This window comes from Aspergillus foveolatus (assembly GCF_047715535.1).
Source record: "Aspergillus foveolatus strain CBS 279.81 unplaced genomic scaffold BDW70scaffold_59, whole genome shotgun sequence".
NCBI lineage: Eukaryota > Fungi > Ascomycota > Eurotiomycetes > Eurotiales > Aspergillaceae > Aspergillus > Aspergillus foveolatus.
Genome location: NW_027396123.1, coordinates 50,916 through 73,617, shown reverse-complemented (window position 1 = coordinate 73,617; position 22,702 = coordinate 50,916). Strand labels below are relative to the sequence as shown.

The 22,702-nt window shown below is 51.3% G+C and overlaps 11 protein-coding genes across 11 annotated transcripts; 4 read left to right on the top strand and 7 right to left on the bottom strand.

Moving 5' to 3' along the window:
* Positions 1 to 43: 43 nt before the first annotated feature.
* BDW70DRAFT_100567 (uncharacterized protein) lies at positions 44 to 2,279 on the bottom strand. The gene has a single exon (XM_073734278.1). It carries the CDS (start codon positions 2,157 to 2,159, stop codon positions 162 to 164), a length of 1,998 nt encoding a protein of 665 aa, XP_073592880.1. The 5' UTR covers positions 2,160 to 2,279; the 3' UTR covers positions 44 to 161.
* Positions 2,280 to 2,337: 58 nt separating this feature from the next.
* BDW70DRAFT_152803 (general substrate transporter) lies at positions 2,338 to 4,104 on the bottom strand (the record flags this gene model as incomplete). The annotated part of the gene is made up of 5 exons (XM_073739512.1): positions 2,338 to 2,892; positions 2,931 to 3,293; positions 3,393 to 3,662; positions 3,761 to 3,952; positions 4,078 to 4,104. The coding sequence occupies 5 exons, from the start codon at positions 4,102 to 4,104 to the stop codon at positions 2,338 to 2,340; spliced, it is 1,407 nt and encodes a 468-aa protein (XP_073592879.1).
* A 97-nt stretch (positions 4,105 to 4,201) lies between these two features.
* On the bottom strand, positions 4,202 to 7,223 carry BDW70DRAFT_100547 (aconitase family-domain-containing protein). The gene is made up of 3 exons (XM_073734276.1): positions 6,794 to 7,223; positions 6,293 to 6,735; positions 4,202 to 6,229 (listed from the first exon to the last, which is right to left on the bottom strand). The coding sequence occupies exons 1-3, from the start codon at positions 6,893 to 6,895 to the stop codon at positions 4,387 to 4,389; spliced, it is 2,388 nt and encodes a 795-aa protein (XP_073592878.1). The 5' UTR covers positions 6,896 to 7,223; the 3' UTR covers positions 4,202 to 4,386.
* On the top strand, positions 7,170 to 7,919 carry BDW70DRAFT_152801 (RraA family protein; the record flags this gene model as incomplete). The annotated part of the gene is made up of 4 exons (XM_073739511.1): positions 7,170 to 7,223; positions 7,285 to 7,509; positions 7,552 to 7,682; positions 7,718 to 7,919. 4 exons carry the CDS (start codon positions 7,170 to 7,172, stop codon positions 7,917 to 7,919), a joined length of 612 nt encoding a protein of 203 aa, XP_073592877.1.
* Positions 7,920 to 8,149: 230 nt separating this feature from the next.
* BDW70DRAFT_170617 (uncharacterized protein) lies at positions 8,150 to 10,666 on the top strand (the record flags this gene model as incomplete). The annotated part of the gene is made up of 2 exons (XM_073742978.1): positions 8,150 to 8,328; positions 8,392 to 10,666. The coding sequence occupies 2 exons, from the start codon at positions 8,150 to 8,152 to the stop codon at positions 10,559 to 10,561; spliced, it is 2,349 nt and encodes a 782-aa protein (XP_073592876.1). The 3' UTR covers positions 10,562 to 10,666.
* Positions 10,667 to 10,953: 287 nt separating this feature from the next.
* Positions 10,954 to 11,953, bottom strand: BDW70DRAFT_152799 (mitochondrial carrier domain-containing protein; the record flags this gene model as incomplete). Its single annotated transcript, XM_073739509.1, has 5 exons — positions 10,954 to 11,040; positions 11,095 to 11,218; positions 11,266 to 11,676; positions 11,717 to 11,832; positions 11,876 to 11,953. The coding sequence occupies 5 exons, from the start codon at positions 11,951 to 11,953 to the stop codon at positions 10,954 to 10,956; spliced, it is 816 nt and encodes a 271-aa protein (XP_073592875.1).
* A 24-nt stretch (positions 11,954 to 11,977) lies between these two features.
* On the top strand, positions 11,978 to 13,318 carry BDW70DRAFT_170615 (uncharacterized protein; the record flags this gene model as incomplete). Its single annotated transcript, XM_073742977.1, has 4 exons — positions 11,978 to 12,305; positions 12,387 to 12,660; positions 12,709 to 13,106; positions 13,153 to 13,318. The coding sequence occupies exons 1-4, from the start codon at positions 12,238 to 12,240 to the stop codon at positions 13,316 to 13,318; spliced, it is 906 nt and encodes a 301-aa protein (XP_073592874.1). The 5' UTR covers positions 11,978 to 12,237.
* Positions 13,314 to 15,721, bottom strand: BDW70DRAFT_100519 (Two-component system protein A). The gene has a single exon (XM_073734275.1). The coding sequence runs from the start codon at positions 15,563 to 15,565 to the stop codon at positions 13,517 to 13,519; it is 2,049 nt and encodes a 682-aa protein (XP_073592873.1). The 5' UTR covers positions 15,566 to 15,721; the 3' UTR covers positions 13,314 to 13,516.
* Positions 15,722 to 17,456: 1,735 nt separating this feature from the next.
* On the bottom strand, positions 17,457 to 18,282 carry BDW70DRAFT_162944 (uncharacterized protein; the record flags this gene model as incomplete). Its single annotated transcript, XM_073741224.1, has 2 exons — positions 17,457 to 17,676; positions 17,789 to 18,282. The coding sequence occupies 2 exons, from the start codon at positions 18,280 to 18,282 to the stop codon at positions 17,457 to 17,459; spliced, it is 714 nt and encodes a 237-aa protein (XP_073592872.1).
* A 1,089-nt stretch (positions 18,283 to 19,371) lies between these two features.
* Positions 19,372 to 19,923, top strand: BDW70DRAFT_162943 (uncharacterized protein; the record flags this gene model as incomplete). Its single annotated transcript, XM_073741223.1, has 1 exon — positions 19,372 to 19,923. The coding sequence occupies one exon, from the start codon at positions 19,372 to 19,374 to the stop codon at positions 19,921 to 19,923; it is 552 nt and encodes a 183-aa protein (XP_073592871.1).
* A 1,298-nt stretch (positions 19,924 to 21,221) lies between these two features.
* On the bottom strand, positions 21,222 to 22,019 carry BDW70DRAFT_162942 (uncharacterized protein; the record flags this gene model as incomplete). The annotated part of the gene is made up of 3 exons (XM_073741222.1): positions 21,222 to 21,661; positions 21,719 to 21,768; positions 21,880 to 22,019. 3 exons carry the CDS (start codon positions 22,017 to 22,019, stop codon positions 21,222 to 21,224), a joined length of 630 nt encoding a protein of 209 aa, XP_073592870.1.
* Positions 22,020 to 22,702: the final 683 nt, after the last annotated feature.

Genomic DNA, 22,702 nt, shown 5'->3' with positions numbered 1-22,702 from the left:
GATTTTTCATGCATCGTATGATTTGTTATTTGGAGTCTTTTTCACGTTTTATACAGCTGCGCCATACAAACCCTTAGTGCCCAACCGGACCTTAATACCCTACAGTTTCATAGGCTAAACAGGCAAATGTAGCGCTGCAGAATCCCTTGCATTTCTTAACCCTAACCATACCGCTGACCTGGGCTTGGCAAAAGATCTATATCAGAAATACCTCCAGATGTTGTGGGAAACCAATCTGACTCTGAGACCAAGCCGAATATATCCGTGGTGGAGACATCGAATACGTTAGGGAAGAATGAATTGAGCATGTCCATCGAGGGGTCCTCCTTGGCCGCGTTCACTCCACAGAATCGATCTTGGGGCCCTAAAGCCGTCGCTGTCACGGTAGGTCCTGTATTATCTTTATTCGCTTTCATCGCTTCACCTGCAATCTTCCATTGATGCCCCGTTCCAGTCCCGTCAGCAGAAGTAGTCTGAACCCCTCTTACATATCTTGCTCTTGCCATGAGCCGCTGAATCGACCGCCACAACGGTCCCCTTTTCTCCGTCTCCATGCCATTCCACCGCTCATACACAGCCGTAACGCATTTCCAAGCGTGATCGCATTCCACGCTTCGGGGCCTGCGACATAGCTCTGCCAGCAGAAACGCGATCGAGTAGCACTGAAGATGCGTCTTGGAGTGCCATGCCCACTGGCGCATATCTTCGCTTGTTAGCATGTCGTTTGAGAGTTGTAGGATCTGAACCGTTATGTTGAACAGACGCTCGCGGATGGTCTTGTCGGTATGACAGCGTGGCGAGAGGATCGTCATCCACAGCTGCAAGGTGATTATCCTGGCCACCGACACAGTGAGGCGGGGGAAGGGGATTCGGTTGTCGCAGTGTTTCAGATAACGATCTTGCAGCAGATTGTCCAGGTCATTCACAAGGGAATCTTGGTTTGGGGAGTCCAGATGGGTATATGCTGCTGCCGACCCAAATTTCTTGCGAGGGGCCATGTAGCCCAGTTTCCAAACAGCACGCATGGCGTGGCAGCGCATAAGGCAGAATGTCATCTCCGTCACTCCTTCTCGTTCGACTGGTGGCTGAGTCATTTCTGCTGTAAGATCAGTATCGTTGATATTCAGCGGCATCCGAGTATCGAAGGCGGCTTCCTGCACAATCGGCTCAGTACCGTGATAATCTGTTGAGCGGTTATCAAGCAAGCATATATGCCACCAGAGGCGTCTCCACATCTCGGTTTCTAGAGGTCTTAGGCCGAACTCTAGGCCGTCGCGATGGAGGCCCATCGCCTGCGCAATATGGTATACAAGCGAAGTAAGAGACCACACCGTGCGGGAATCGTCTTCATTTCGGAGCGCCGTCAGGAACAGGACGGTTGCTTGCAGCAGGATCAGATTCTGGGTGTTTAGAAGATCGGCGCGTGCTGTAGCTTGCTCGACAGCGAATCGGTAGATTTCTAGGGCTGCAGCCCGTGGGAGGCCCAGGAGGTCGACACATTGCGAAGATTCGAGACTGATAACTGCAGCGTAGTATATTGCAAATAGCAGTGCTTCAATGTTCCTGTCGAGGTTCTCCATTGATGCGACTGCGTCCCAGAATATTCGGTGTAGAGTGGGCATGTGGAAAATACGAACGAGGGGGCTGACATTCATAGTGAAGATGTTGAATAGGGCGACCGCTCGGTAGCCTAGAAGTGCACTGTTGGGGCCAGCGCCTTCTATCACAGAGCTAGAAGGCTCTTTCTCGTCCTCAGAGGAGGTTTGGTGGAGTAAGTCGCGCAGTTCTTCAATCTCATCGCCCAGTTGGCTCCACGGAACACTGCTCACGTAGCAGCTGTGCATCTCATCAATTACGAGCCGGCCAGACTTTTGCTCGATCTTGGAGACGCGCCCGTCGGAAAGGGGCTGGGACGCTGTGCGAGAAGTCGCGTCTTGCGACTGTTGTTCCATACGCTTGACCACGCTCTCCAGTCGAGACAATTGCGCGAGCAGTCGTGCCTCAACCGCCTTGCGAGGTCGTTTTGGGGCGCGACCTAAGCCTGGTGGGAAGACGCACTGGGTTTTGGCCCTGGTGCAGCTGGAGCAAGGTTGCTGGCGGTCGCATTTGACCTTGCGCTGGCGACAGAGAGTGCAGCTGCGGAGGAGGCGAGCATCCATTGTCAGGATATGGAGATTTTTCTTTCCTTAAACTCAAAAAGAAGCGACGAAACACCTACACGAAAAGGAAGAGCAGTGGAGCTTAAGTAATTCTGGCGAGGTCGCATAAGCTTATGCGAGGCCGATCAGGATCCACGCTATTATATTAGACTACCGACTATGGGTAGGGATATTGATGCTAAGACTTCAGGGTGTTTTCTTGGTGTATGCTGCTCACGCCGCTTTTCTCTAAGTCTCCATCGTTAACCTCTCTTTCAGGATGATCTGGTACCTTACTGAAACCTGTGCGATACCATGGCAGCGAGAAATTGGTACCGACGTTCTCCATGCTCCTGCCCTTACACTCAGGGAAGGCTACGTATGACCAGGCCGTGCCGCAGGCAGTGAACGCGGCGAACAAAGCGAACGGACCCCAGGCGTGCATGTCTTCAGTAATATTCGGAAACCCGCGCGAGATACCAAAGTTGAGTAAGTTCTGGTAAGTGAAGGCAAAAGCAACAATCGGGCCGCGCAAATGGGTAGGGCAGATTTCGGACGCAGTCAGCGAGAACACTGGAGCCCAACCAAAACCATACCCGACTGCGAAGATACAAATGGCAACGATTGCGACCCAGGCCGCTGGAGAAGGAGATGCCGTGCTAAAGATGTTGGCGACACCGATGGACACGGAGAGGTAAAGCAGGCACAGGACGTTGATGGTCGATCCGATAAGAAGTAGTGGACGACGCCAAATCTCTCAGTCAGGAAAAAAGCGTACAGGAAGACGGATACAATTTTGATCAAGCCATAGATGGCAGTGAATAGGAGTACTTGATCGTCGGCGAGTCCGATCGACTTCAGGATAGTCGGAGCGTAATACGTGATGGAATTGCCGCCGGACATGATGAAAAACGTTTGGATCAGGACCACAAAGACAGGAAGATGACGCGCGGCAGAATCTTGAGAGCACCCCTTGACCAGGGACCGAAGAGCATCCAGCCCACGCTTGTTCTCCGCTCTAACTTCAGTCATGCTCTGCAGCTCTGCGTATTCTCGTGCCACGTAGGGATCCTGTTCATCTAGCCCGCCCCGGAGTCTTAGGAGACTCGACCGGGCCACGTCCACCCGACCGCGCATCAACAGATAGCGAGCGGTCTCTGGGAAGAAGGGGAACCCGATGAGAAGGGCAATCGAGGGAACTATTTGCACCACCAGAGTTGTCCGTCACTGCCAGCTTGAGCTTGAAGGAAGCACTTGAAGCGAGGCATAGTTGATCCAGTAGCTCCCAGCCACTCCACCCATGATATTGACGTTATAGAAAGTAGTCATCATGCCTCGTAGCTCTCTGGGTGCGATCTCTGAGATATATACTGGCCCGGCAGTCATCCCACATCCTGACCCTAATCCGGAGAGCACGCGGCCGACGAGTAGCTCAGCAAAGGAGCCAATATTTCCTGCCATGAGGACGGCTCCGATCGTGTAGAGGATGGGGCACAGGAGGATGACAGACTTCCGGCCTCGACGCTCGCCCAGCGGGCCAGATATGATGACGCCCGCGGTTTGACCATGGAGAGGAACGGGGTTAGCAGTGCCTTAGTATGAGGAGGGTGCTTGCCGCTTACCAGCAGCATGGACGAGACTGCCCAGCCCGAGTTGTCCGAAACCTGAGCATCTGTCAAGTGCGTCCAGCCAAAGTCACGAACGAACGGGTCCAGGCTCATGGCACCGGAGATGTTGGCTGTGTTGAAGCCATGGAGACCTCCGCAGTAGGACGCCCAGAAGGCTGCCGACCAGATATAAGGTCCATGAGCAGCCTTCGGGATGTTATGCAGGGCATTGCGGTCAAATCAACCACCTGCTGCTGGCATAATTGCTGGTTTTTGGTTCAGGGTCCTTCAACGAGGAGGTCAGAAAGCCTGTTAGTGAAAATTCATGGCACCGTAAATGAAGGTAAGCTGAAGGGCATCTTTATAGGAACAAACGGCTATAGTGGCCAGTAGCCCGCCTCGTTTAGACCGAGCCAGATGGTGTCGGTTAAGCGTCCATCTGCCAGTTGTATGATGCCGTGGGGAACAGAGAAAATGCGGAGAATGGGGACTCCGGAGAGCTCCGGGGGGGAGCCCTGGGTTATTCCAGCCTCTACCTCAGCCTAATCCGGAGGCACCCAAATTAATACGGAAATCCAACAACGGAGGAAGGTCTACGTAATTGTGGAGAAAGGATGACGGGTAAAGATTGTAAAGTTTGTCTATTGAGTCAGAGCCGTGACTTTGATGTCGTTTAGGGCACTCCCAGCGCGAAGCCACGGAATCTGCCCGCTGTGGTAGCTATGCTTTAGTTCCGCTTCCCAGGCCTCTCCTCGCCTGGTCTCGACTCGCATCGTCACGGACGAGCCCGGGCAGAGCTCTCCCTCTTCCACACCAATTAAAGTGATCCGATCACCATCTACAATGCGGTCGTAGGTGGCGGGGTCGGCGAACGTCAGGGGAAGCATGCCTTGCTTCTTCAGATTGGTTTCGTGAATCCGAGCAAATGAGCGAGCAATGACTACCACTCCGCCGAGATAACGTGGTTCGAGGGCTGCGTGCTCGCGCGAGCTGCCCTCACCGTAGTTGTGGTCGCCTACGATACACCACCGGACACCCCGCTGCTTAAGGTCCCGTGCCACCTGCGGAACGACTTCCACTTTTGAGGTGATAGGATGACGAGTGTGGCCAAGCAGACGAGGATCTCCTTGGCCTACGAACGCATTGGTGGCGGTCGTAAGCATGTTGTTACAGATGTTCTCGAGATGACCCCGATATTTGTACCACGGTCCAGCAGGGGAAATGTGGTCGGTGGTGCATTTTCCCTTTACCTTAATCAGCAATTCCATACCATCAGCGCACCCCGGCTGCCAGGCGGGAAATGGCCGGAGAAGTTGCAGCCGGTCAGATCCTGGGCGAATCTGCACAGGGAGGTCTGTTCCTTCTGGTGAAGGCTCTTGGAAGGTATCTGATCCGGCTTTGAAAGAAATGGGGAGCTCCTGGCTAATAGGTGGGCTGAAGTACAACTTCTTACTCGGTTCCTCCGGCACGATAACTGGATCGGTCAGGGGGTTGAAATCGAGGCGACCCGCATAGGCGAACGCCGTCACTAGTTCTGGACTGGTGACAAAGGAGTGAGTGGCCGGATTACTGTCATGTCGTCCGACAAAATTGCGGTTGAAGCTGGAGATCACCGAGTTCTTTTCCTTTCCCTTTACGTCGACATCTTTGCGGTCCCACGATCCAACGCATGGACCACATGAGCTGCTGAGAACAACGGCTCCGGCATCTCGAAGTTCGTCGAGTATGCCATCTGCCTCGGCTGTTGCACGGATCTGTTCACTACCGGGTGTGACAAGGAACGGTGTCGGGAACTTTGTGATCCCAGCCGCTCGTGCTTGTGAAACGATCTGACGAGTTTTATCGAGGTCTTCGTATGAGCTGTTGGTGCAACTGCCAACCATAGCATAGCTCAAGTCCATAGGCCAATCTTCCCCAGCGACGGCAGTCTTCAGTTTAGAGATAGGGTGTGCCAGGTCAGGCGTGAACGGTCCGTTGACGTGCGGTTCCAGTGTGCTGAGATCTAGCTCAATAACCTGATCATAGTACATGTCGGCGCCCTCATCAGCGGTGAGAAGCGCAGACCTCGCTCTTTGGGCCATCTCAATAACATGTGCTCGTTGCGTGGCCTCCAAATATCGGCCCATTGCGTCGTTATATGGGAAAATGCAAGAGGTCGATCCTATTTCTGCCGACATGTTGCAGATAGTCGCCATGGCTGTCGCTCCCAATGTCTGGGTACCCGGTCCGAAGAACTCGATGACTCTGCCTTTGCCTCCCGAAACCGTCAACAGACCTGCAAGTTTGCAGATGATGTCTTTGGTAGAACCCCAGCCTTGTAGTTGGCCTGCCAAGCGGACCCCTACCACTTTAGGAGCGACAAGCTCCCAGGGCATTCCCGACATAGCATCAACAGCATCTGCGCCACCGATCCCAACTCCGAGCATGCCCAGGCCGCCAGCATTCGGCGTGTGGGAGTCTGTACCGATGATGAGGCCACCGGGTCTGCATATGAAATAAGTGAGTGATTTAGGTTGATTTGGTACTCACGAGGAGGGATAGGCTTACGTTGCATAGTTTTCGAAAATGACAGTGTGCATAATACCCGATCCTGGCTTCCAGAACCCGATGCCATACTTCCTCGACGCACTGCTGAGAAAGTCGTATACTTCAGCATGTTCTCCCAGCGCGCGACGCATATCCTCTTCAGCCCCCTTCTCAGAGATGATCAAGTGATCGCTATGTACCGTCGTTGGGACTGCGACTCGCGGAAGGCCTGCACTGATGAATTGGAGCAAGGCCATGGTCGCCGTAGCATCATGGCAGGCTACACGGTCCGGACGAAGCTCTAAGCTAGTCTTCCCTCGTTCAATGCGCTCCACATCCCAGGTGTTTTTCTCAGAGGTAATAAGGTGAGAGTATAATAGTTTCTCGGTCAAAGTTAGCGGTCGCGAAGAGCCTCGTTTCGCGATCTCCAAATTGCGAATCTGCCGCGCATAGTCGACGCCGTACTGTTAAGCATTACGACCGGTCCGTAAAGAGAACAGATTTCTATAGGGTATCACGTACTAAAGAGTGCGTCTGATGTGTTGCAAATCGCCTCGTAGATGAAACATTAGCGACATAGCGTGCCAGTAATTCGCGCCGTCGAGTTGAGGGTATTCGCTGCATCCTTGTAACTCGCCAATGGGGTTATCGTCGCAAGCATGTATCGAGGTGAAGCAATTAATAAACAAGACAATCGCCAAAGAGTTGAGGATATCGCAAAGTGCCGATACCAGCGTCGACTCCGACTGCGGTACTTTCGTCGAGCGGAGCGACCCGACGCCGAAGGAGGTGCATTCGGAGTAATCCAGGAGGACCACCAGCTTATTGCTTTCGCCGATACAAGTCCTTTTAAACCTAACTCGTCGAGTTAAACGATACTTCACGCAAATATATCATCATGGGTTTAAGCACTGACACTATGCGTGCACTCGGGAAATTCGCTTCGCGCGATGTAAGTTCCTCTGGCTCTTAGGAACACGAACTTGTGGACGCATGGCTAAACTAGCGGACAGATAGGCGATGCCCTTGTCCGACTCGGGGTTCCCAATTGCGGCTACCTCTCTGGCCTGAAATTATACTCCCCGGGAGTGATGTGCACCAAAATCAGGATCTTTGGACCAGCCTATACGGTACGAATGGTGCGAGATTCCGACAAGGCGGCGCCGACCCCCCCACAGCACTTTGCCGATGCGATCCCCAAAGACAGCGTTTTTTTTATCTCCCAACCAAAGGGGCTGGTGAGTTAATACTGGAGTGGACTGATGAGTACAAGAGCGAAGAAGCTAGGTGCCGCTGGAGTGGTGATTGACGGGCGCTTTCGAGATCTCGCCGAGCATCAGGAGCTCGGAATCGGCCTGTTTGCCCGGGATATTAGCATCCTAGGATCAAACACCTTCACTCGATCATCCAAGTTGAATGTCCCTGTCATGTACTCAAGCACTCAAGCTCGGATGGCGGCGAGACTGTGGTCATCCAGCCGGGCGACTACATTGTGGGTGATGCCGATGGTGTGGTAGCGGTGCCGACGGATAAAGTGGAGGAATGCGTGGAACTTTGCCAAAGAAGGTATAATATCGATGAGGAAACTCGTGCCTGTCTCGAGAATGGAGAGGAGATGGGCCCGACGATCAAGAGATCGCGAAAGTGAGAAGAACGAATGATGCTTGTGCTATAGCGTGCTGGTGTTGTTGGTCTGGGCCCTCAGAGAGGGAGATGGATTACGATAGGCTAAACCAAATATAGACTAGCCTGTTTTCCCCAGAAAATCTCATACCAAGTTTCATACCACGTGATTCATCCTCCTCGGAGTGTTCCGAGGCGTCTCGATAAGCATCACCTCCTCTGCCTCGGTCGAGCTCAGACCGTGCCTTGTTCATCATGGGATCTGCCAATGACCAGGTCACTCCACATAAAAAGGTCCGCTTGGCCTGCAAACGCTGCAGGGCCAAGCGTATCAAGTGTGATGGGGGCATTCCTGCCTGCTCCAATTGCGCGAAGGCTGCAGTACCCTGCGTTGATGTGGATGGCCGCAATAACGACCGGTCAATCCCCCGTGAGTAAGTGCAGCTCGGCCAGAAACCAATTTTTATCATCAGAGTCCAAGTTAACAGGACCTTTAGCTATGCTTCCCGCTGTCATGCTCGCATCCAGTGGTTAGAGCAGCAAATAAAGATCCTTGACGCTGATTTTGACCTAACACAGGGTCCGCAGTTGGACTCTCTCGCAGCCCATAGTAGTGTCTCTTGTCCCGCGTTGGAATCACTTCCAGTAGACACCCCGGTGCAGACTGTCGAACCAACATCGTCTAGGAAACGGGCCCATGCTGCCATTCAAGCATCCGGCTCGGAACCGCCTGACCCTGCGCCGGCTGCTGAAGCTCGCTCGGTTGCCGTCGATTTGGGCATGCTCTCACTTCACTCCGACTCTCGTCAGAAGCATTACTTAGGCTCCTCGTCGGGACTCTTCTTTACCAATCTGCTCGGAGCCCACGCGGGCGCTCTTGCAAGTCCAGCATCAACGTCGTCAGGTCCAGTCCGGACTCATCATGAGCACTCTCGTAGCTCTGCCGACACCTACCGAGCGCTCTATAGGAAACTGTCAGCTGAGCTTCCTTTAGCTGATGACGCGACAGTATTGTTTGGTACTTACCTGCACGAGGTCCATGTCGACCATCCTTTCCTCCACCCAGCATCGGTAATTGAAGCTTATAAAGCTCTTCGCGCCTGCGTGGAACGGGAACTGGATGACAATCACAACGTCGATATGCATGGTTGGCCAGACGGGCTATCCCCATTTCCCTACAACGGGCGCTATGACCGAGTTTCAGATAAGGATGTGACCCCAATCGGCTTTTCCACAGCTGTGTTGCACGTATTCATGGTGTTCTCGATTTCTGCTACCATTCTTACACGCAATAAAAATTTTGATTTTTCCCCGACGCGGTTCTATAAGGTTGCAGCAAGTGCTGCACCTGAGTGTTTGTCAAGTATATCTGTCCCTGCCTTACAGAGTATCCTTCTATTTACGATTCTTGGAATGATTACCCCTACCAATCTGAACATTTGGACATTGGTACATGTCGCCATGTCTCATTGCATTGACCTCGGCTTACATCGGGAGCCGAGGTATCCTTCCGATTTCTCGCCAGTCTCCCTATCGATGCGGCGGTTCATGTTCTATACCGTCTATAACCTTGACCGGTCGATCGCAACCATCCAAGGGCGTCCACTCGGTATCCGTGACGAGACATTCGATCTGCGAATGCCAACCCTTGCCGATATTCCCATGGAGCCGGAGTTGCGGGTGGACGGGCTGAATGGGCAGTATGTACGGTTCTCAAAAGATATGGCATTATCTATCCACCGCTTCAAGCTCGATCGCCATATTTCCGAGATAAAAATTCTATTCTATCATCTACCGACCGAAGAGAGCGTCTTCCACTGGCCAGCTGACCATTCCGCGGACCAGGCACGCATCAAAGCTTCTCTAGATGGGTGGCTCGCCGAGGTCAAACAGATTGGAGTAGTTGCAGATGCGCATCAGCAAGATGCAGCCGAGTCAGCAACACTTCGCCTTAAGAGGCTTAAACTGGAAGTCCTCTATCATGCAGCCGTAACCCTCTTATACCAACCATCCCAGGCATGTCCGTCTCCGACACAGTCTGCTCTTCTCCAGTGCTACCGGTCCTCTAGTGAGCGCATCCACATATACAACCACCTGAGTAACGAAGGAAACCTTTACTACAACTGGCGAAATATTCACGGTATTTTCTCGTCTGGAGCAACCATTGTTTATTGCCTCTGGGCTTCGCCTGAAATACAGCTGATCATCCCTTTTGCGGACGCACTGCGCGACCTTCGAGTATGTTCGAATCTTCTTAGTATTGGGGGGCAGTGGTGGACTTCGGTGCGCAATGGGAAAGACAACTTTGACAGGATAGTTGACCTGACCATCAAGCGATTGAGTCGCTTACGCGGTGACAGCTCGTCGTCCGAATCTCAGCGACGGCGTTTCAAAAGCCAAAGGACTACAGGAGTGAACTCAATAGATCCTCTTTTTAACGACGAGCCTGCATGGAGCTCTAATGGTACGCTGTGCAGGGTCGATGACCCTGGACAACTAGCAGATTCCATTCCACCCGCACACTCATTCCCCTGCGACCAGCAATTACCTGACGAGATCGCAACAACACCGGTAGATTCAATGACGGAGACCTTTTTTGCAGAATATCTTCACGGAGATTGGGGCTGGGACCCATTTTCCGCCTTCATAGACACGCCTGTACTCTGAATATCGTCAAACAAATCCCCGCATGATTATCCAATTCCTTGCAAACACGTACAGCAGCAATGTCACTTAATATCCTACATCTGTCCGAGTTTGCCTTCTTGCAAAAAGAACCCAGAGCCGCTAGTTTCAGTTTGTCGACGCTTTCCCTTGGGCCTGAAGTACAGCTCTATTAGCTTATCGCTAGTTGACAATGCTACTGGTGTTAAGCGTTGAACTATGAACAACACATCCTCTTATTTCTTGATCATTGATCATTTGCACTGCCTTGCTTAATCCCTCTGTGCCTTCGGCGTATCCTTCTTGATTACTGTCAAGTTCTGGACGCTACCAAGTACAGTTAAGGCCCCGAAGGCTGTGATGCACAAAGACTTAGTGCTCCCAAAATACCAGCTTCAGAACACCTGAACGCTGGGAGAACGCAACGACCAGGTCCACTGCATAACACTCTCATAAATAGCAAAACTCACAGCCCCGGATATCTGGAAACGCCAATCAGTACAGACAATCGGCAGGGATGATTGACGTCAGATTACACTCAACCGGGCTAGACGAGGGGTTGTTCCACGCCATAGAACAGCAACCCCCTCAGAGGAGATGATGGACCTCAAGCAATAAAGAGTCCCGCTATAGCGCTGCCGACCATCTAAATCTTGAAGCCTCGTTTTGAGCGTGTCGAACGGCATTTTCGCGTATACGGTGACTACTCCGCGAGTACTCCGGCAACAACAGTGGCTTCGATGACGGAGTTGTTCGAGTCTGGCCCAGACATGGCCTGAAGGTGCCGGAGAAAGAAGTTATAGCTGGTGAATCGCACCATTGCATTGGCTGACTGTTTCAACGTCACTGGCACGACGCCCCGGTACAGGCCGGCGACTCCCTCGGTGGCAACCGCCGGCCGGATAGCGTGCGTAGACGACGTATATCGTTTTGCTCCGGTCTGGTCGTCGATGATCTTGGTCTTTAGTGTCTCTCCGGGAGTGACGACAAGAATACTCTCTGCTGCCCCCGCGATCATTCCAGCCCCCATGTTGCCCCATGCGGTGGACCTTCCGGAGGAGTCCGTGGGCATCAATTGGCGTGCTGTCTCGAATGTGAAGAACTGAACTCCGGATTTCCTTGCGTTTGGAGACGCAGAATGCCGCACTACGGGTGTACATGTGTGACAGGCCATGCTGCCGAATCGTGGTTGTAAGCAGCCGCCGGGGCGAAATTCGTACTCCAGCTGCTGTAGCTTGTGATTGCTGCCTGGTTTTCAGGTATTCGGCAGGATACTAGGAAGATTAATACTGCACCTGTTTTTCACCGTGGACTTACTGTCAAAAGGCTCTCAAAGCCCCCAGCAGCCGCTCCGGCCAGGATTGATTGCCAGGGAGATGGACTAGAGTTCTTCATTGTGTTGGCAGATTTCTGTTGTGACCTTCGTCGATTTACATGTGTAAACATATATATCGTAGTATGCGGGTGTATAAAATGTAGGTACAATCATGGATCTGGAGTAATCCGGGCAAGACAGACACCACGGAGCACTCCGACCAATCCGGACTCTCCGCATTGACATGTTAGCAGCGACGATCGGAGTCAAATGGTCACAAATAATATTATCTGGTCTCTAAGAAAGAAATGAATGTCTCCGGTGGTGCTACTGCAAGGATCACAGTTTTCTCACCGGTTGAACAATGGCTGATATCGCTGACCTCTTCCCTAACGGCGCCTGGGATGTCCACTACCACATCTTCGAGCGTATGTCATTCACTACTCACGGAAATCATCCTGAATGCCTTGATCTCTATTATTCTGAAGCTCCGCCTGAGCTGACAATACATAGCTGCCCGATACGCATACTCCCCCACTCCCCCACTCGCCATCTCACTCCACCCCCAGCAACAGTCTCCCAATTCGAGGAATTCAAGAAAAAGCTTGGGATCACAAAGTCGGTCCTCACTCATGGTCTCTCATATGGCTCGGCCTGCCCCTCGCTGCGAGACTTCGTGTCTAAACTTGGGACAAGCAATACAAAAGCAATCGGCGTGATCGATCCAGAAACAGTAACCCCAGATGAGTTGCACGAAATGCAGCGCGCAGGGGTCTGCGGCAGTCGAGTAAATCTGTACCAGTACAAGGCGATGAATGACGTGAACCTTCAAAAGGATGTGCTGCGGGCTCATGTCAAGGCGATCAAAGACCATTGTCCAAGTTGGAGTATGGCATTTACCCATGTACACCCGGAATTCTGGACGGAGTTGAAACCGTTCATTGACGCTGAAATTATTCCTACTGGGATTCGACTAGTGACGGCTCATTTTGCCCTGCTTAAAGGGAGTAGTATGCTTCCCTGTCAGGTTGGGGGTGACGATCAAGAGGTGGATGTTTCGCTGCAACCGGGGTTCCAGGAGATCATTAAGCTCATGCGTGCTGGACACCTCTATGTCAAAATCAGTGCGCCTTACCGGGTCAGTACTCAGACGCCCAGGTATGAAGATTTGAGGCCGCGCGTCCGCGCGTTCTTCAATGCCAACCCTAGGCAGGTCGTTTGGGGGAGCGACTGGTGAGTGTTGATACGAATTTAATTGCACATCGGGCTGACTTTCTAGGCCGCATACGCCGCAGATGAAGGTTCGCACACCGGAGGAGGCTTTGATAGAGACGCCATATTTGGAAGTAGATGATCTGGCTTGGCTGCGGAGCCTTCGCTCATGGTTGTCGAATGAAGAATGGCATGCGCTGATGGTGGCCAACCCCTCGACACTGTATAGCTAGTTCGTCTTAAGGTAACCGGGTTTAGAAGATGGAAGTAAATTGAAGGAGTAGCGGCCGAGAAAGACTAGGCAATGTAGTAATTACAGATCCCCATATGCCGCGTATATACCGAAATCCCGTGATATCTTCTCCTGAACGCCAACTCATGCAAATGAACGCATATCTTCGTGTCTCCGTCCAATACGCCGAGATTGAAGACTACGTCCCGATCCATTTCCAGAGGGCGCGCAACAATTGATCCCGGTGGACAGGTTTGCAGATGCAGTCGTTCATGCCTTGGGCTATGTACGTTTCGGCATCACCCTTCATCGCATTACCAGTGATAGCAATAATCGGCATCGTTAGGCCCATATCGCGAATCTGTTCGGTTGCCGCAAGCCCATCCATGACGGGCATAGATACGTCCATTAAAACGACGTCGAAGGAAAGCGGCTTTTGTTTGATCATGCGGACGGCCTCGGCACCGTTCCAGGCCCCGTCGACGCGCTGGAAACCAATAGTATGCAGGAGCTTCAACATAACGGTATGGTTGACAATGTTGTCTTCGACTAATAGGACATGTTTCCGAGGCGCTATGGATCGCATTTCCGAAGCAACTTCGGTGGGAACGGCATTCCTTAGGGCGCTGGGTGACTTGGACGGAGAAGTGACGGACCGGCCGCCCATCTTCGCAGTGAACCAAAAAACACTGCCAGTGGCATTCGGATTCGGCGAATAGCCGACAGACCCATCCATGAGCTCGGCTAGGCTCTTACAGATGGAGAGACCCAGGCCGGTGCCTTGGTATTTCCGTGCGGCGGAGTTGGCGAAGCGCGAGAAGGGGGTGAAGAGGGTGTTGATTGCACTGTCTGGGACACCAATTCCGGTATCCGTCACTTCGGTCCTGACTACGGAGGAATCTGGATCCTCCTCTTCGGTCAAGGAGGAAATCTTTATGTGAATGTATCCTTTCTCCGTGAATTTGACCGCATTGCCAACCAAGTTCTGCAAAACCTGTCGATATCTAAGCGGGTCTCCACGCATGCGCGTGGGCAGTCTTGGACTGATCTCCGTGTCCAACTCGACTCCTTCGTTGAGTGAGGACCGGCAGTTCCGGACGACGGCACCAACAATCTCCCGGACATCGAGCAGGTCAGCGTGGAGGGAGAAGGAGCCGGATGAGAGTTTCGAATAGTCAAGGACGTCGTTGACGATCTGGAGGAGCAGCGACATGGAGTCCTGGATGATATTGGCGTGCTCGCGCTGTTCCGCGGAGAGGCCCGTATCGGTTAGCATGGTCATGGCGATCTGCATTCCATTCATTGGAGTGCGAATCTCGTGGCTGATGTTGGCGAGAAAATCGGTCTTCAACCGGGACGACTCCTCAAAGGCGGCAATCATGCGGGCCTCAGCCTCCTTACGCTCAGTAAGGTCGCGGGTGATTTTGACAAAGCCGACATGTTGGCCGAACTGGTAGATCGGAGTGATGAGCACATTGGCCCAGAATCTGGATCCATCGCGGCGGTACCTCCAGCCCTCATCTTCGATTCGGCCCTCCCGCAGACAGACATCCAGTGCTCGGGCGGGCTTGCCGTTCTCTCGGTCCGCTTGACCATAGAGAATGGAGAAGTGCTTGCCGATAATCTCCTCCGCTTTATAACCCTTGAGAACGCCCGCGCCCGCATTCCAGGTGGCGATATGGCCGGTCGGATCGAGCATAAAGATGGCGTAGTCCTTAACGGTGTCGACGAGGATCTTATAAGTCTCATTCATGTACGCATGCTGGCTGTTGATGACCTCGGCCCTGAGGTTTTCGACTTCCAGCACCATAAAAAGCAGCGTTTCATCCTCGTAAACTGGCGTCACCCGTAGATTGTGCGCTATCTTTTCACCGGCCAAGATATGTTCCACCACCTGGATTTCTCGAGTCGAGCAGGCGGCACGCAGAGCTCCGTACAGGATGGGAATATTGGGAACCGGGATGCATTCGGGGCTGACGTCGCCGATTGAGGTGTGAAGCAGCGAGTCCCGTGGCTTTCCAAAGAGGGCGACATGGCTGTTGGAGACTTCGACGATGACCATGGCCGCATCGAGGACGATCGTGGGCACGGGAGTGCAGCGGTAGATGCGGCTCAGCGAGGGAACGGATGAACGCGAAGGGCAGGTTTGGCCCTGGTCCTGGTGCTTGGCCTGGACCTCATCCTGATGCTGCTGGCCGTGGTCGTTGTCGTCGAGAGAGAGCGCGGAGAACTGACCGTTGAGCAACATGGCTGCTGCTCTGCTTTGGTCAGCATCAACCTCATTCGTGGAGTTCTTCGACAAGTCTGAAGGCAGGCAGAAAATTGCCGGAACGCATGACGAGATGAAACGTGACAAAGCGAGGCCGAGACGATCGAGGGGTGGGTAAAACGTGCAGCAGGCCGGGTTTGTGACGAGGCGTTCGAATTCTTCCTCTCACTTCCAAGGAAACGGTGACCCGGTGGCGGCACGTGCGGGGACGAAGGCCAGAACCCCGGGACAGCCTGCTTACGTGATTGGCGGAATCGTCTCCCACTCACGCTATTGGCCGGCCACCATCCCTCCGAATCAATCCGGACCGGCGGCCGCGTTGGGACAAGCGCATTTGGAGCCTTGGCTGCACACGCACATTGCACTGGACAGAGAAGCTGCGTAAGCACTGCATTACTAACATAATCCACAAGCAAGCAACACACAAGCGAGTGACGCATCTCCACCCGAATTTAACCACAGTTGAAAATCAAAGACATTTAAAGCCACCAAATAGTGTCACGGCGCTGCAGGCCGTGATACCGAGTCAGTATCGCTTACACCGACTTCTGCCAACTTTGACCGCCTATCAAAAGAAGTTAGGCTTCGCTTGGTAAGGACATCGCACAAATGATCTCTTCGTGTACATAATTCTCTTCTCCATGCTTAGTATTCTGAATATGAGCGCCAGAATGGTTGTTTGAATGTTCTGATTGGCTTGCCGTTATAGTCTATCTAGTATAAGCTTATAACGCGGGCTAGCTATATAGACGCGATCCAGGCAGATTAGGCTGTGGGGTCTGATCATAAGCGACCTTTTTGGCCCAGTTAGGAGTATGCTTGCCTGGACACATCTCTTACAAAGCTTGCATGATAGGGCTTGATATCCACGATCGGGAGCCTTAGGCAAACGATCATTGGAACTTCGGGAAAATGATCAGGGTCTAGGGACCCTTCTCCAAGGGATACTACATTGCGAAACCACCGGGCTTAGCCGCCGTTTTTAGATAAGGCTTCGTCATGATGTTTTTACTAGGTTACATCCGTACGACTCCACAGATGTATTTAGGACTTCGGGAGATCCCCGAGCTAGGGGATCCCCAGGATCTAGTCTTGCATTAATTCAATGCTTCGTTTCTTATCATTAGCTCTACGTGGTACTAGTGCGACCCAGCAGCACTGACAGCTATATAGACCCTCCCTAATCATCATGTAACTAGTATCTCTGATACGGAAATATGAGGCCACGTGATCTCCGGTGGATTGACCGGACATCGCCTGGTTCTAGAAGGTTCTCACCCTCTGTATGTATATATAGCGGGGAACAGAAGAGTAAGAATAGAGCAATAAGGAGGAATCTATCGTCAACAAGATAGATGGTCAATCGTCATATGGCATCCGATCCTTAGTAGGCTACGTTGGTGTAGTTGATACAGTTTCCTCCTGTCCTTTCCCCTTTGAGCATATTCCACAACAATCTCCAAGCTATCTTTTCTGATCAAATCGAATTCCCCCACAATTAGTCGATCTCCTAAGGCCATCATTTCGTTGTAGTTAAGGAACCCTAGAAATAAGGTAATGTCTCACGCATGGTACAATATATATTAATTCTATAGGGTAGAGCTAGAGATTATCAAGATACATGCGCAGTACTATATTTAGAACAGGACAACAGAGTAGATATAACGGGTAGGCTGCAAAGCCAGACTATTGAACAGGTACATAGACAAGACAAGGTATAGCTTGAGGTTCCAATCTGGATTAAAGGCAGAGCTCAAGAAGTCTCAGCTACTAGGTATTCAGCAACGGCAGAACCAAAGGCTATTCCGGGCACCGTGCCTAGGGTAATCAGGCAGGCACTGTGACAATGCTCACCTATATTACAAGGTAATCAATCATCGTTGCAAGGATAATTGGCCAAGTCGAGGTTGACCCCCCAGTTGGCGAACGCCTCTTCGGCACTACACATCGGAAGCATGTTGTGTCCAGCAGCACGGATATTATTATCTGTAAGTGCCGCATCCTCAATTTCTTGGACTGTTTCGTAACTGGAGAGGCCAGAAAGACTCCATCCATTTTTGCCGCTGTTCTTCTCTTTGGAGTTCACCGTGCTAGAAAGGATCATCAGAGTTAGCTTGTGACTTTGAAATAACATGTAAAACAGACTTCCAGTGAAGGAAAAGGAATAAAAGAATCAGATGCTTTAGATGGTGTGGAACCTACGATGCCACGACATCGAGCGCCACCAACCCATCCCAAGCCACCACAGATTCGCTCTCAAGTGTCGTCCCAAAGGTATCAAGGCTCGGAGGAACCGAGAACTTGTAGGGGAAGCAAAGGCTAGTTCCACTTGCATTGCCCGCATCTTGGCACGAGTTTGAGGCATCACCATCCAGGTGGACAAGGTAGTACCTCTTTTCATTAAAGCAGACCTTTGTTGTGTTGGCAGCGGAGTCATCAAGATAATCCGAGACTGGGTTGCTGTCATCACATGCAAGGCCTCCGGTATCAATCACGAATACATTCTGGCCAGATTTTTGCCAGACCTGGAGGATCACGTATGCATAGAACGATTTTTCAATGTAGGCCGTCTGATTCTTCCCACTTATCTTGTCCACGGCCTCATTGCCTGCACTGGAGCCTTCAATCAACTTACCATCTTTCATTATTCTTGTCAGGAGAGTGATTGTGCTGTCTGAGCCGTTAAAAAGAGCCATGCTTGCCGACTCTGTGGGATTCTTCCAAGCTCGCCAGACATCACCCATGTAGCTCTTGAATGCTATTTCGTCACTCTCATCCCAGCCACTCTGAGAAAAAAAGTCAGATGGATATATATGTAGGCCAATAAACAATATGAGCTCACTAGTCTCCAGCGTTGCTATCCTTGGCAATGTTCACCCATGTACCCACCGCGGTGTAGGTAATATCTTTAGCAGTATCCAGTCGATCCGGGTGTGCTGTAAAGTATTTTGTGGATTTGAGCTCTGCCAGAAGTTAGTAACCAGTGAGACAATACCTGGAAAGACAAGAGGAAACAAACGTGAGTTGAAAATTGGTGCCAAGATGGAGCAAGCTCGAATCTGGGGAGACAAATTGGTTTGATCCAGGGGAACCCCAAGGACAAAGTCCAAGAGCAAAGGATGTTTACATAGGTTCAGAGTGTTAAGGTCATGGTAGACGGTCCAATTTGCCGCGCTGGAACCAGGGGAGCCGCATTGAGTCGGGCATGGGTCCCTTGGGTTCTGACGGGCGAAACGGCTGGGTGAAGGAGCCGCATTGATAGGAGATGGAAAGGAAGAAACCAAAAGAAAGGAGAACAGTGCTAGGAATCTTGTCGAGCACCAGCATAGTAAATAGAGGAAGGAACAATGCTTCGCAGTGTCTGTTTGATTGAATAGGTCATGAGAAGAGTCCCTTTTTATAGTACAGCTGGACGGCCTTCAACTGAGAGCCCTCTGGGAGAGCAACCTTAGTATCACATTCCATGTCATGCGCGCACGCATGTGCCCCTTCCATCCGCCATCTGCCAGCCACAAAAGGGGCACACCCATTCAAATATCCATTATTATTCTCTACCAGCTAATCCAAGCTTCTTCAACAACCCAGGGAGAAAAAGAAAAATGGCTCCTTTTACCGCACTCCTCTTCTTTGCTGCCCTCCACGCATCCTGGGCGACCCCTTCTCAGAACTATACAAACCCCTAGAAAATCGAGCTCGACCTTGTCTTCCCCAAGAATGCCACTTTCGCCCCCAACCAAGAGCTTCCATTACTATGGGGTCTCCAAAACGCCGACTTCGCCTGGGACATGGCTATGAGACTTAGCTGGCAGTTGGAGCGCCTTGACCAAGACCTTGCTCAGACAGAGGAAGGAATATTTCCCCGACAGGATTATTCAGGCGCAGTGCGCAACTACACTGAGTTGGGAACTGCTCCTTCTGACCCTCTCTTCCTCTATTATTTCCCCGAAGTCCTCCGTAATGCAACAACAGGCCAGTGGAAACTGTCCTGGAAGTGTGGCTTTCATCTTACCTGCTCAACCACTAATATCAGTAAGCTATACTACTACTACTTCGACCACATGCAGCCTACCGAGCTCATATTCTCCGTCGCTGAGGGCGGACAATCTCTCGATCTCAATAACCTGAATAGCTCTTGCCCGAACAGTGACTTTTCCACTACGTACGAGGTTATCGATTACAAAACCGTGAGTTACGGCTGTCCGATCCTGAACGACACATCTCCGAAAGCGTCCCCGTGTACGCTAAAATTCAATCAAAGCCTGGTGGATGAGATGAATGCCGGCGCGGCGATGAACTGTTCTAGTCAGGACTGGAACATATTTAGCAATACTTGTTAGACTGGAGGAGGGGCAGGCATAACGCTGACTGGATTGGGGATGCTGATAAGCGCTATACTTGGTATATCTCTGTTTGTTGTTGCCTTGTAGTATACCCATGCCTAAACGAATTGAGGTTAGTATTTAGCCAAAGCACAGCAGTAGCAGAATTAAGACTTATTGCACTTACTGTGCCCAGGACAAGACCTGGGCTGGCCCTGCAATCTGACTTATCCTAAGCACAGTGCTTAGGGTTAATCGGAGGCTTATAGAGTTTTTGGTTTAGGTTATAAATTTCTAAATAATCCATGGGCAGATTGCTGATTTACTGACCTGCTCCAAAACCCGCTGGGCGAATTAGAGTAGGTCAAAACCCCACCCAACCCGTGGTTTAACAAGTCTAGATGATAGTCTGGCGTACATGGAGCTCTACCTCACCACCGCGTCCTTTGTGCGTTGTTTTGGCATCGAGCTGCACGATACTACCCTTGAGGGCCTGCGGACTACACATGATATGGGAATCGGATTTACCCGGTGGGGTGATGTGCGCGTGTATTGGAAGGTGAGTCGAGTTGTCGAATACTGAGTGCGGTGCTGGACAGGGGCGACCAATGTGATATTTACACACAAGGCTGGGTCAAGGTTTGGTCGGTGTTGTATTGACGATCTTAGGAACAGATAGCTATCGTTGGCGTTGTATGTGTGTTGACTTCAAGTATCGTAACAGGGTTAGGGTTGTGGAGCTTAAGCATTTCCGCCCTACCTCTTTCCAATAATTGAAGGACGTGTCCTCGTTCCGGTCTTGTAGGATGATACTACTCTTATTTGCAGGATTAAGGAATAAACAAGCTTTCAATGGTAGAGCGTTGTTGCAATATTCCTTTGATCTAAATCTAGTCCAAAGCTTGGCCCTCACACATCTTACTATACATCCTACCCGTGCCAATCAATTCAGAATGTGATCCCATCTCCACAATCCGACCCTGGTGAAATACACTTATCACATCCGCATCCTTGATCGTACTCAATCGGTGCGCAACGGCGACTGTAATCCTATCTCCATCCTTCGCTGGAGCAAGCCCCGCATGCACAACCCGCTCACTCTCAGTATCAAATGCACTCGTAGCCTCGTCCAGAAGAATCTTTGGACCGCGGATCAGCGCTCTCGCGATTGCAATACGCAAGCCATGGCCAGGCCACGCATAGGACTGGTTGCTGCGTTACAGCCTGCGGTATTGACTGTAATAAAAGAAGATGCAAGATCGGCGGCTCGGGTAATTAAAATGCACGGGTGGTATGAAATTTCCTGACGAATTTCGTTACACTTGCACCGTCATTAAGGCTACATTTGCCAGTGCACACTGGACACTGGCAATCAAGAACGGCGCGCCCATCCAGCCGTTGCCCTGGTGGATGCCCCATCGGAAAGTAGCAACAAGCATTGGCATGGATGCAAGAGACGCAATAGATTGGACCAGCGGGATGGCCGAACAGGCCAGCCCGAGAATCTCTGGCTCCACAACCGCCATCAGAAGGTTGCGCGCCGCCAATTCCGAGCCTGCGCCAAGCGCAGTAGTCACATTACCACCAATAGAACCGATACTGCATCCTGTCAAGAATACCTCCAAGTAGCTTATCATTAAGAAGACCAAACTAACTGGCTGGTCTGGGCAAGAACAATCCCCCATGGACAAGATCAGGACCGGCCAGCGACCTGTTTGATCTGCCATGAAGCCGTATGACGTGCCTAACACAATGCCTGTGGGACGTTAGCTGACCAATTCGACCCTTAAGCGAGTGATACTTCACAGCTTACCCGGAATCATGTCCAAGGTGTCCTTCCACCCATTGACCGCCGCGAGCTCACTTTGGATCGGGTCAGCTTTGCAGGCTTCGGGCGACGCGACTAGGGAGAGCCCGCTCAAATGGCGCCGGCAGATAATTTCCTCATATACCGCGACCTGGGAAGTGGATTACATTGACGCGCCCAGGTCGATGATGAACAATATGATGGCAATCAGGACAATCACCGCGGATCGACGGTGGATTAGCCTCGTGGGCCCGCTTGAATCGGGGCTCTGTCCAGCATCCCGGAGCAGAGGCGTTGTTTCGGTCATCTGCAACAAATTGTTATGGGGAGAATTCCTTGCCGATCTATCCCTGATTGCCTGGTTATATAAGGAATGGGCGACCAACTCTCTTAGCTTTTGTAACTACTTTTATAGTAGCTACAAGGCCCATGGCAAGGCCAGTCTTATCAAAGTTATAGATATCCTTATTAGCAATCCTGTATTATATTCTAGTAACTTGTACATGGTCAAACCACTCAGAAATAATCTTTGGATCCTCATATTTCGCGTGCTGATAGCTATATCAGCAAGGGAAGCAAGGCTTGAGTTTACCTCAGTAGTTTGTAATGTTATATGCCCAGTTTTCTCTAATAGTCTGGACAGGAGTCATGCCCTGCTTTGCCAGTAAGATATTGGCTATTTCTTATATATAAGATGGCCAGGGAGCTGCACCGCGCTGATCCAGGGAGAGAATCTATTGTACAAGTAATTCTTCTTTATTTTAAGTCAACTTATGGGAGTTGGCACATGTTTCTTGTTGAAAAGTATGCCCATTTAGTCTCTATCAAAGGGTAGGTTCTGGGATTTGATAAACATGTACTGCTGCTTGTACAGAAGAAATCTTCTTTATTTTTTAAGTCAGAAATGGCAAGTAACATCTTCCCCTCCTGTTCTACAGAATCTCTCTGATTTTAGTATGCTTTTTGTGGCATGGTTGCTGGGTAAATTAG

What these genes read in the sequence shown, in the direction of transcription:
- BDW70DRAFT_100567 (XM_073734278.1), bottom strand. Translation starts at nt 2,159, where the DNA reads ATGGATGCTCGCCTCCTCCGCAGCTGCACTCTCTGTCGCCAGCGCAAG.
- BDW70DRAFT_100547 (XM_073734276.1), bottom strand. Translation starts at nt 6,895, where the DNA reads ATGCAGCGAATACCCTCAACTCGACGGCGCGAATTACTGGCACGCTAT. An exon ending in CACATCAGACGCACTCTTTA is followed by an intron (nt 6,736 to 6,793) that starts GTACGTGATACC and finishes AATGCTTAACAG; the next exon opens with TACGGCGTCGACTATGCGCG. An exon ending in ATTTTCGAAAACTATGCAAC is followed by an intron (nt 6,230 to 6,292) that starts GTAAGCCTATCC and finishes TTTCATATGCAG; the next exon opens with ACCCGGTGGCCTCATCATCG.
- BDW70DRAFT_100519 (XM_073734275.1), bottom strand. Translation starts at nt 15,565, where the DNA reads ATGTTGCTCAACGGTCAGTTCTCCGCGCTCTCTCTCGACGACAACGAC.